The sequence below is a fragment of the Miscanthus floridulus genome, chromosome 9 (genome assembly GCF_019320115.1).
Source record: "Miscanthus floridulus cultivar M001 chromosome 9, ASM1932011v1, whole genome shotgun sequence".
NCBI lineage: Eukaryota > Viridiplantae > Streptophyta > Magnoliopsida > Poales > Poaceae > Miscanthus > Miscanthus floridulus.
In genome coordinates this window covers 122742509-122754774 of record NC_089588.1, presented here as the reverse complement: position 1 = coordinate 122754774, position 12266 = coordinate 122742509, and the positions used below count along the sequence as shown (strand labels likewise).

The window sequence follows — 12266 nt, the reverse complement described above, 5'->3', positions numbered from 1 at the left end:
TTTCTTGAATTTTACCCACAGGTAAAATACCTTTTTCTATTTTTCTTTTGAGCCAATTTGCATTTTCAATTTTCCAAAAAAAGAAAAAACGAAACTGGGCTCTTGCTATTCCTGTGTCGGCCCAAGCCGGTCAAAACCGACTCGGCCCATCTGTCCGCGTGCGCGCAGGCCGTACCCAGGCCACAACCTGGGCCTAGGCCGACAAAGTGTCGCGGTGCGCTCGAGCCTGCCTGGGCCGGCGACGGCCCGATTTGATCTACGCCGTTGATTTTGATCCGACGGCCGGGCGCTCGTTTCGGGCGGTATAAAAACCCGCCGACGCCGGCCTCCTCAGAAACCCTAGCTCACTTTCTTTGCCGCTCTCTCTCTCTTTGTTCTCTCTCTATCGCCGCTCTCTTCTCAGCTCAGCGCAAAACCGAGAGGACACCGAGCGAGAGCGAGCAAGGCGGTGGAGCGACCATGGCGCCGTCGCTGGCCCCCTCGCCGGCGCGCGTGCTCCCCAATGGGTGAGCACACCGCTGTCGAGCGGCCTGGCCGCGGCGCTTCCTTGGCCGAGCCTAATGAGCCAGCTCCCCCGGCTCAGCTTCTTCCCCGCGCCGGCGAAGGGACATCCCGACGCATGGCAAGGTAGATCCACCCCTTCCCCCTTCGGATTTGTATCTCCTTTTCTCTTATCCGAACAAGGGTTTAGATCTAGGGTTCAGAATCCGACCTTCCCCTTCTCTGATTTGCTTTTGAATCTCGAGATCGAGATGCTAGGGTTCCTTTTCTTCTTTCCCTTCAGATTTGCTTTTGGATCTTTCTTTCCATTTCGGAGGTCATCCAAAATGGGGATCTAGGGATAGGGATTCATTTTCTTTTAATTTTTTTTCTTTTCGGAGTTCATCCGAATCTCTTCCCTTCCCCTTCTCCCCCCTTCCCCTTCTTCTTTTAGGATTAACCCGATTTGGGATGGGGTTACAAATTAGGGTTAGGGTTTCAGTTGAACCTTTTCTTTTGATTCATCCGTCCTTGCTTTTCTTTCTTGGGTTAGGTCTTAGGGTTCGGCCAAATCCGAACCCAATCTTCTTCTTTCTCATGCGAGTTAGGGTTAGAGTTGGGAAGAACCCTCTTTCTTGTCAAATCTGAACTGGATTTGATCTTTTTCTGTTCTTTGCCGTGCGCCGTTGAACAGTGCGGCTTCTTCCCCCCCCCCCGCGCGGTGGCGGTGGTGACCAGTAGACAGTGACGTCCGCAACCCTGGTCTCTCTTTCTTTCTTCTTTTACCTGGTTAGGGTTAGGGTTACATAGATGCAACCTAGCTCAGATACCATTGTTAGGATCGAATGTGTACCTTTGTGTAACCCGTAGATCCAGGGATGACCTCTTCCACTAGAGTTCCTCTAGTCGCCCTAGGACAGTAGCGTCATGACCTCGCGGATACCGGTGGTGAGGCAGCTCCAGCTCGGTGGCGAGGTACAGTGGTGGCGGCAGTGATGCTGCACGGGCGACGGCGGAGGTTGGTGGGGCACATCCCGTCGCTGGCAGCACTTCTTTAGGATTGGATTAGGGTTTCTTTGTAGGTGGGTGTGACGGCTTCTGTCAACCTCATGAGCTAAGCCCAGTTCCACACTCCTCTATATATATGTGCTGTGCGACAGGGGCCCACCAACCAGTTAGGGTTGGGCGTCCCCGATCAGGGCGCAAAGGCAAGGGCCCAATAGGCCGTTGGGCCTATTGGTGGAGATCAACTAACATGTTGTTCTTGCGGCCCCTGCTGCCATGGTTACCACTCTGTTGGAGCAACAGTGACATTTTGTCCACCTGCGGCTTCCACACCTTCTTCAGTTGGCGGGCACGCCACAACTTGTTATGCTCGTGGTCACCATCCCTGTCTCCGGAGACGATGGACATGAGGAGCCTATTGTTGGTGGCGGGCAAGGACTTGCTGGCCTCCTCCATGCCCTTGAGGAATGCCATGTTCAGCAAGTCCAAGTTTAAGGTGTAGAAGGCCAGCAAGTCGGCTTTGGGGTATGTTGTCGTGTGGGCGGCGTATGCCTTAGAAAGGAGCAGCTGGGAGAGCTCGACTGGATCGTAGGGCCAGGTGGCGTTGGTGAATGCTAGGGTGCTATAGATGGCCAATGGGCCGGCCCAGCCCAGCACGGCACGGGCCCGTGCCAGCATGGCCCGATAGCCAACAGGCCGACACGGCACGCCGTGCCTCCCGGGCCGTGCCTCACTGGGCCACGGGCTTGGCCTTTGGGCTAGGCATGGCCCTATGGGCCGATTTCTATGCCAGGCCTACTGGAGAAGCACGGCCATTTTCATGGGTCGTGCTAGTCCGAGGCCGACTAAGGCCAGCCACCGCGCGGGGGCCTTGGGGGTGGAGGGCGGCTGCTGGCATGCTTGATGTCGGCACATGCGCCCGGCCACGTGGGGAGGCGAGAAGGAGGTGGCCGTTGAGGCTGGGAGCGGCGGAGCTCTGGATCTTGGGGGAAGGAGCTGCGCAGGCGGCGTCCTCCCTGAAGCGATGGAGAGGAGATGAAGAGGGGATGGGAGGGAGCCCGCCGTGCACCGAGGATGAGGGAGAGAGGGAGGCCACCGCCACTGGATCTGAGCTGAGGGAGGGAGGGAGAGGGAGAGGGGGATCCGCACGGGGAGGGAGGGTGCTGCCGTGCACTGAGGATGAGGGAGAGAGGGAGGCCACTGGATCTAAACTGAGGGAGGGAGGGTGAGAGATCCGAACGGGGCAGCCAGATCTGAGCTGAGGGAGGGAGGGAGCGGGAGAGGTAGGGAGAGATGGACGACGCAGGGGCAGTCGTGGGAGGTGGCGGCGGCCATCGGCGTTCTCATCCCCGAGGCGGATCCGGCTGGAGGCGGCGGCCACGCACCCGCGTGTGGCAGGAGGAGGCAGGGACAGCCCACGGGAGGTGGCGGTGGATGCCACCGAGGAGGATCCGGCCACGTGCGTTGGGAGGGGACTACGCGGGGCGGCGGGGAGAGGGAGGGAAAGCCGGGAAGGGAGTTAGGGTTCGGGGAATCGGGGGTGGGTGCGAGTGTGAGCGGGGAGGGGTGCGGGGAGGCGGCAGGTCAATGCGGGGCGCGGGGTGGCGGCAAGCCGAGCCGCCAGCTCTGTAGTAGGCCGTGCTGTGCCGGCCCACGTGCCTAGGGTAAGTGAAGGGTCGAGATGGCGACTAGAGGGGGGGGTGAATAGTCTTTTCTAAAACTTAATCACGTCGGCTAACCGATACAAATGTGGAATTTAAACTAACGGTCTAGCCAAGACTACACCCCACTATATATGTTCACTAGCATCTTGCAAAGATAACAATTAAGCAATAAAGGTGCTGGGCTTCTCCTAAATAATTCTAGGAGCAAGGTTACACAAACCTATGCCACTAGTACTTTAAGTGACAAGGGAGCTCCTACACATGCTAGTAAGCAAAAGCACAAAGCTAACTAAGCTCACTAGCAATGCTCAATAACAAGGCAACCAATGCCTAATTAGAGAGCACAAATACTTAGTTACACAAACTAAGCAATGTGACTAACAAGGTTACTAAAACCAAATTAGCCACGCAAGGGAGCTACTTCTATGCTACACAAGCAAGAAGGTAATTAGCAAGCTACACAAGCTATCTAATTACAAGAGCAACTACACAAGCTTAATATGTATAAAAGTAATTGCAAGCTTGTGTAATGGGGATGCAAACCAACGGGAAGAACAAGGTTGACACGATGATTTTTCTCCCGAGGTTCACGTGTTTGCCAACACGCTAGTCCCCGTTGTGTCGACCGCTCACTTGGTGGTTCGGCGGCTAATTAGCATCACCCGCTAAGCCCGCACGTCGGGCGCCGCAAGAACCTACCCCTTGAGTGAGGGTAGCTCAATGACACGCTTTACTAGAGTTGCTCTTCGCGACTCTCGCGGGGCGAGCACAATGCCCCTCACAAGCACTTCTCCGGAGCGCCGCACAAGCTTCTTGAGCGCTTCGACGGAGACCACCACCAAGCCGTCTAGGAGGTGGCAACCTCCAAGAGTAACAAGCACCACCGGCTTGCAACTCGATCACCTAGTGCCACTCGATGCAACCTCACGATGCAATCGCACTAGAATCGCTCACTCACACAATCGAATGATCACTATCAAGTATGTGTGAGATGGAGGGCTCCTAAGCACTCTCAAGCATGGACACAAAGTCCTCCAAGGTGCTCAGCGCCAGCCATGGCCGAGGGCCACTTCTATTTATAGCCCCAAGGGCTAAACTAGCCGTTACCCCTCCACTGGGCAACGGTCGGGCCGACCGGACGCTCCGGTCGTGTTGACCGGACGCTGGACCTCAGCGTCCGGTCGCTCGCAGACGACCACGTGTCCTGATTCCAACGGTCACTTGACCTGACCGGACGCAGCAACTTCAACTGACCGGACGCTGGACCCTCAGCGTCCGGTCGTTTCCAGTAAGCTCCCGAGCATGACCGGACGCGTCCGGTCGAACGCGATCGGACGCAGCCAGCGTCCGGTCACTCTCCAGTTACTGCGTCACCGTACGTCAACCTGACCGGACGCAGCCTTCCAGCGTCCGGTGCATTCAGATCCAGCGTCCGGTCAGTTGACCGACGCCGGCATCTTCGCGACCAACTCGATTTCACTTCTAACTTCTTCACCCTTGCTCCAATGTGCTAACCACCAAGAACTTGCATCCGGCGCAATAGAAAATAGGCATTCCATTTTCCCGAAAGCGCCGAATCCCGCCGAGCTTGCCACCTCCTTTGTAAATGTGCCAACACCACCAAGTGTACACCACAATGTGTATGTGTGTTAGCTTTTCACAATCATTTCCCAAAGGATGTTAGCCACTCAACTTGCCACGCCACTCGATCCTAGCGACAATGCAAAGTTAGATCACTCGAGTGGCACTAGATGACCGATATGCAAACAAGTTTGCCCCTCTTGATAGTACGGCCATCTATCCTAAACCCGGTCATAAACTTCTCTATACACCTATGACCGGTGAAATGAAATGCCCTAGGTTATACCTTTGCCTTGCGCATTCCATTCCATCTCCTCCAATGTCGATGCAACACATGCACCAACACGATCAACAATGATATGATCCACTTCATATCATCACATGATCATATTGGTTCATCGATCTTGACTCTACTTGCTCTTCATCATTGCCATCGTCCATCGGCGCCAAGTCTTGCTCAAGCTTCACCGCCACGCGGTCCATCACTCCAAAGCCTTCGACTTGCCCTTCACGCTTGCAACCGGTCCATCAAGCCAAGTCTTGTCTTGATCTTCTCCACCTTGATCACATGACTCAATGTCATGTCTCATGTGCATTTAAGCTCCTTCATCATCACATGTGTGAGCTTTGCAACATCTCCAAGCCATTTTCACCTTCATGGCATATGTTGCTCACACACATGTACCTATGGACTAATCACCTGTGTATCTCACATAAACACAATTAGTCCACCTAGGTTGTCACTCAATTACCAAAACCAACAAGGACCTTTCAGTAAGGCCCAGGCACGGCCTGCTCCTCCGGACCATGCCAGCCCGGGCCCGCTAGCCGCCGGGCCGGGCCGACGACCTCGGGCTGCATGGCCAACTATGAAGGGTGCTGTTGGCTGCAGTGGAATTGGAATTGGCGCCGCTAGATGATTTGGTGGTGGTGGTGCTCGGCAGCCATGGCCGGGAGGCGATAAAAACTGAATCTTTATGCCGGCGATTGCGTGCTCACTAGTCGCTCACTGCACTGGTGACGGGAGACATGGATGGGATGAATCAACGGGAGGGAGGGATGGGACGCTATGCCAGGCCTTGTTTAGATTGCTTCAAAGTTCTAAGTTTTTTCACTCTCTCTACATTACATCGAATCTAGGGACACATGCATGCAGCAGTAAATATAGATAAAAAAAATAACAAATTACACAGTTTGATTGTAAATTACGAGACAAATTTTTTGAGCCTAATTAATCTATGATTGGACAATAACTGTCAAATACAAACAAAATGCTACAGTGCCAAATTTTTCTAACTCTTGCCGTGTAAACAAGGCCCTAGCTTAAAAAAGAAGAGAGCTTTGAATTTGATGGATCGGAAAAGAGTTTTTCGTTAAACAACAGGGGAAGCTGGACTGGACCTTGACGACGCCGGGGCGGGACCGGGACGGATGGGCAGCAGGTGGAGGTTTCCGGAAGGAGGAGGCCGCCAGATGCGACCGTGACCGCAGCAGAGTCAGGAAATGTTTGTTCTTCTTTTCCCAGAGCAGGGCAGAGCGGACGACTGTGGACGATGGAGACCAAGGCCTTCTTTAGATCACCTCTAAATTCTAAGTTTTTTCACTCTCTCTCCATCACATCAATTTTTAGCTGTTTGCATGGAGTATTAAATATAGATAAAAAAAACTAATTGCATAGTTTAGTTCGAAATCACGAGATGAATCTTTTGAGCTTAGTTGGTCCACGATTAGACAATATTTACCAAATAAGACGAAAATGCTACTATTTATCGGGTTGAAATTTTTTGCAATCTAAACATGACCCAAGGAAGACGAAATGCGGTTTCAATCCAAACACTGACGCCTGAAACGCACCAGCAGCCACGCTCTGTCGTTGAAGATCCCCTCCGCCGCGGTTTCTGCTTTTTCTTTACTGAAAAATGTCCCGGTCGTTTTACTGCACCTGATGAAAATGTAGAAAGGGTCTGCCTTGACATGGAGTTCATTCATTGTCTTCTCTGACACTATCAACCTGAGCATTTGCACGTCGATTCTAACACGTAACACCTTCAGGAATTCACCTACCAAAGTGAACTATGGACTTACTACAGACTGCTAAAACTTATACACAACTAACCCTTTTTTTTAAAGAAAAACTGGAGGGGTTTGTAAAGATGAGCACGCAGCCCGCAACACGATGACCCAACACGAGGCCTGTTATTTTAGCCCGGACCAAGCACGGCCTGCCACGGTGGGCAGTGGGCCCGGGCCACCCCGGACCGGAAGACCAGGCCGTGCCTGGGCCGCACCTCTAGCCCAGCGGGCGGCCTGGCCCGGCCCGGTGAAATGCACCAGGCACGGTGGAGGCCCGGTGTTGTACAGCATCCCCATCCCATTTCCTCCGTAACCCTGACTTTCATCGTAGTATCCCACTTCCCGCATCCCCAGTTCCCCATCCCCCCGCGCCGCACTCCTGGTCCGCGGCTTTGTGCGGACTTTCGTACTCGCAGTCGCGACTTCGCTTCCAACTCCCCCCGTACCGCTGACGGCGGCCAGCCAGCCACCCTCCTCCTCACCCCACTGCGCCACCGCCCGCGCCTCGCGCCCACCTTCGCGTGACGCCACCTCCACGACACGGACGCGCCACCTCCGTGTCTGGACACGGACGCCGAACTCCAGCTCGGTCTTCCACTCTTCCACGGCCACGCCCCCCACACGGCCGGTCGCGGAAGCCGGATCCACGTCCATCCAGCCTGCCTTCACACGGATCTGACGCCGCTGTCACCGACGGCCAACATCCCCCTCGACCCCGTGGCCGGCGGCCTGGCCTCCTCCACGGCCTCGAGCACCACCATCTTCCTCTCTTTCCCTACTGAAACGAGCCTCGGGCTGGCTTGGCCTCCTTGGCAGGCCATGCTTATCAAGCCAGCCCGGCCCGAAAATCAACCTGGCAGGCCATGCCTGGGCTGTTAGCCGGGCACGAAGGCCCAAGGTGGCATGGTCCGGCGGCACGCCGGGTGTCGCGGGGTCAAAACCGCGGCAAACATTGTTGTTCGAGTCGGTGTCAGAGTATGGCTCTCTAGTGGCTCGGGTGGACTTAGGAATACAAGAATAACGTAGAGAAGACGCAGCGGTTTATCCAGGTTCCGGCCAATTCGGTTCCTACGTCCAGCAGCTGATGATCCTTATACTCAAGAGCACTCAAGAATCGGGGGGGTTACAACAGTGTGTAGAGAGAGATTTGTTAGAGGTTAGCTCGGTGCTAATCCTAAGGTTGCCTCGCCGTCGGTGGAGCCTTTCCCCTCGTCAAAGAGGAGAAAGATGACGGGATGCGGAGGAGGAGCTCTCGGTGCCCCTCTCCGGATTGCCCTGCTCCCTGTGCGGAGCGGAGGTGGATGGACTGGAATGGAGTGTCTGGTGATCGATCTAGGATCTTCCCCCCTCCTAGGTCCAACCTTATCCTTTATATAACGAGATAGGTCGGGTACATGGTGGTTTGGGGGAACTAGTCTACGGTCTACGTGCGTCGGAGTCCAGGAGGGTCTTGCAGCGGTGCGCCATGGACCATGGCGATGTCTTGGTGTTGAAGAAGTCTTGGACCATGACCATGTCGGAGTCCTTTGTTCTGACACTCTGCGTGTCAGGTTGTATCAGCTTGGACCGGTCTCCCCGGGTGGACCTTCTGGAGTCTTCTTGGTGGCGAAGGAGGTCACCCCCTAGGGCTAACGTGCGGGATCGAAGCCCTCGAGCCCCCAGGAGGCCGAGAGAAAGCTTTGTCTTCTTGTGTCATGCCTCGGACGTGACCCTGTCGGGGGAGCAGTTGGCAGGGGCCGCATCTGGGGAGCGGCGCCAGTTAGCCTCCGAGCATCGGTAGCCCGGGGCTTGTCTTCTTGCACCCGGGCCTTGACTGGCATCGTTAGCCGTGTAGGAGCCAAAGGCCGGGCCAGGATGTGCCGTAGATCGGGTGCCTGGGGCTCGGGGGGCGGTCGTGGCCAAGTCAGGCTTGGCCGGGTCTCTTTGCCAAAGGGTGCGCGCGAGCGTGCCTGATGGGCAAAGCCCTCGAACCCCCGGTCGATCCTAAAGGGGTCGGTCAGGGGTCTTCTTCGGTCGAGAATCATTGGACCTGAGGCTTAACATACCCATATGTTAGGATCTCGTCACCGGGCCCTGTCGTGTCGTGCCCGGTCGAGCCATGCCTGGCACGGGCCCATGCCGGGCCGGGGCGGATGGCCCGAATGCTCATCTTTAGGGGTTTGCACCGCTACAGCACTTTTATTAAACAACAAAAGAGTTCAGGAAGGGGCGCTGTGAAAGTTCAGGAGACAGAGAAGGAAAAGAAGAAAATGAGGACTAGTACTAAAAGTGACCAGGCTAAGTAGATGGGCTGCGGGGAACTTTTTTTTATTGCATTACCATCGGTGACAAATCAGTATCAACTCTATCAGCTTAGGCCCCCCATGGTGTTAGACTAAAGTGAAGCTTAAAACGGAGAGAGAAGGTTTACGCCAACTTGACTCTCTTGAAGCAGCACAAGGAAAGCTTGTTGAAAAAAAAAAACAGTACAACCTAGCAAATTAAGCATGTCACATAAGTATATTACAAAGACATGACTCGTGTTGCTAGCTAGCTAGGATCTGAGATACCATCGTTTGCAACCCATGTGGACATAGCATAGAGTGTGCGTCCCTTCCATCCCTGCAGGAGCCATTTTTTATCCACATAGATGACAAAGTCCCTGTGATAGTTGTCTCTAACCTTCTCGCTCACAGCCTTAACAATATCAGGATCCAGTGGCAGCTGCCTCAAGCCTGCTCGATCGTTCCGTGCCTGCCATTGCTTATACGTCTCAGGACGCTCCACCCTATCAAAACCCTCACAGGCGACGGCATTCAGAACACGGCGTCCAAAGAGGTCCTGCTCAACCAGCAAGCGTTGCTCATTGTCCCGTGGCGCCGCTGCATCCATCATGTCAAACATCGAGGAGTAGTAGAACAGTGCCTCTTGGAACCGTCCTAGAAAGTATGGCGCGTTGTGTAAGCTGTTCTCGACGCAAAGGATGAACACATGTGGCCGCATCTTCCGGATGTTGCCGAGGAGCACGTCCCTTGGGCTTGGAGTGTATATGCCATCGATGCCCTCGTCCATCAATCTCCCAAAATGGAAGAGGCCATTGACGACGAGCAACTCATCTGGTTCAATGCCGAGGTCATCGGCGCAGACCGTCTCCCACTTGGCCGCGATGGAGCGGAACCTGAAAGGGATGCCACACTGACGAGCAAAGGTACTGAGCCGGCGTCCAGTCTCCTCAATCCGAGCAGCCGGACGGAACCCTGGTTCAGGGAGGCCAACGAAGGTGATCCTCACCTCCGGTGGTCCTTCGTCCCAGGTTTGCGTGCCCCAGAAGCCAAGCAGGGTTGGCCAGTGGAACCCGTAATGCTCGCCATAATCGACAATGTGCAGCTTCTTCCTCCTACCAGCGACAGCCTTGCAGATGGTTAGGTTGGAGAACTTGAACGCCATCATCTTGAAGCAGGAGACCGCGAGGTACATCTGATAGGCCTTGATGAACTCCATGGCCGAGGTGTGCTTCACCATGAGCGACCTGTACAGCTGGCTTCCGGTGCCTGCGAGCCGTGCGTCCAGTGCACGGGCGAAACAATATGCCAGTCTCTGTGTGGCGTCTCCCGTAGGCGAGGAGTGCTGCTTGATCTTGCAAAGCAGCTCGGTCGCGCCAAGGCGGTTTCCTGTGGCCACCGCATGTGCACACTGTAGGAGCAAGGCCCGCAAGTCCACGACCTCCTCCTTGCTGCTGCTCGCCGCCATGGGAGTGGTAGACTTCTTCTTCCCCTTCCTGCTCTTCTGCTCGGCCTCGCTGTCCACGGCGATGCTCATGTCCATCATCTTGTCAAGCAGCGACTGGTACCCAACTAGAATGAATCTGTCGACCATCTCCCCTGTCTCCTCTGGCTCCGGTGCTACCACCTTGCTTTTTCTGCCTGCCTCGACCTCCAAGTTGTTGTCGTCCCGGTTATGGCGTTTCTGTCCAGCAGCAAGGCCGTGTCTGTCCCCGGACTCAGAGATGGTCTCCAACTCCAAGTGGATGAGGAGGGTGTTGTTGGTGGGCAAGAACTTGTTGGCCTCTTCCATACCCTTGAGGAACGCTTGGTTCAGCATGTCCATGGTTATCCTGTTCCGGGCTGCCGCCGTCTCGCCGGCGCCACCACTTGAGAAGAGCGCGTCGTGCTCTCCAACGTCGCTAGCACTAGCAGGCGTCGCCAGCAAGGAGGCGGCGTCGGCATCACCCATGGTGAGGCCGCCGTCGCGTCCAATGCTGTTTGGGTATGGAGGAGTAGTCGTAGAAGAAAGGAGCTTCTGCGAGAGCTCGACCGGGTCGTAGGGCCAGGTCACGCCGTCCCACACGGGGGCGGTGTCGGGGAAGCATGTGCCTACTCCGACATCAATGGTGTTGGCGACGCACGGGTCGGAGAGGATGGACAGGATCTCAGTGGAGGTCTGCGGAGCTTGGTGGTACGAGTTGGATGACGAGGCTGCCGCCGGGTCCTGCTCATCGCCGGGGTGCGGAGGAGTCGGGGACAGGTTAAGAAAGATGGAAGGGGAGAAGGGTTCCTCGTCGGGGATGTCCTCCGGCTCGGCTGCCATTGCCGGCCGGCGGTCACCACTTCACTGGTGCTGGAGGTGGTGTTCCGTGGTGAAGACGAAGAACCAAGACGGAAATGGAATGGGTCATGGTCGATGGAGGTGGGACAACACTCGGGCCGGGCCACCTGGGTGCCCTATAGTCAAGAGCTGTGACAGCGAGGAGAAGGTTCGGGGAAGGCAGACAGATGTGACCGGCTACCGAACTGCATCGTCGTCCTGTCAGTAGACTACGTACAGTGGACAGTGGAAAAGCCGAGACGAAATGCGGTTTCAAACACATCACACCTGATTCCTGAAACGATTAGTGGACAGTGGAAAAGCCGAGACGAAATGCGCTATATATATTTGATGAAAAATGGAAACGTCGTACCCCCTCCACAGCGATTTCTGCTGCGTGCTTTTGCCGAATGTCACGGCCGTTTTAATTTGTTCACTGCACCTCGTCTCCTTTTTGTTTCGTACCGCCTTCGTTCCAAACCGTATCTCGTTTTGGCCTTTTCAAGTACCTATGCATAAATATATATCTAGATACATAATAAAAAATATATACCTAAAAAAATCTAAACAACTAACAGTTTAGAACGGAGAGAATATTAGACCAAGGGACAAACTGGGTGGAGGCGTCGGCGAATGCGGGGGCTCCATGAGCATGCGCCTGCTGAACGGGAGCACCTGCAGGTTGTCTGACGCGGCCAGGTCGCCGTCGTGGACCGTGGTGTGGCTGGGGCGTCGGAGGCAGGTCGAGGAAGACCGAAGGGGAGAAGGGCTCGGGGTCCGTGGCATCCTCCGGCGTTGCGGCCATGACCCGATGGCCGATGGTCACAGTCTCACAGCACAGAGACAGAGTCACGGTCTCACGGGAATGGCATGGCACGGCAGGGACCGAGAGCGAAAAAT

General features: G+C 55.3%; 1 protein-coding gene across 1 annotated transcript; it reads right to left on the bottom strand.

Annotated features, from left to right (window-relative positions):
* Positions 1-9102: 9102 nt before the first annotated feature.
* Positions 9103-11462, bottom strand: LOC136482836 (scarecrow-like protein 9). Its single transcript, XM_066480020.1, has one exon. It carries the CDS (start codon positions 11367-11369, stop codon positions 9333-9335), a length of 2037 nt encoding a protein of 678 aa, XP_066336117.1. The 5' UTR covers positions 11370-11462; the 3' UTR covers positions 9103-9332.
* Between the last annotated feature and the right edge of the window lie 804 nt (positions 11463-12266).

Bases quoted from the DNA above. Each gene is read 5' to 3' on its own strand.
- LOC136482836 (XM_066480020.1), bottom strand. From the start codon at position 11,369: ATGGCAGCCGAGCCGGAGGACATCCCCGACGAGGAACCCTTCTCCCCT.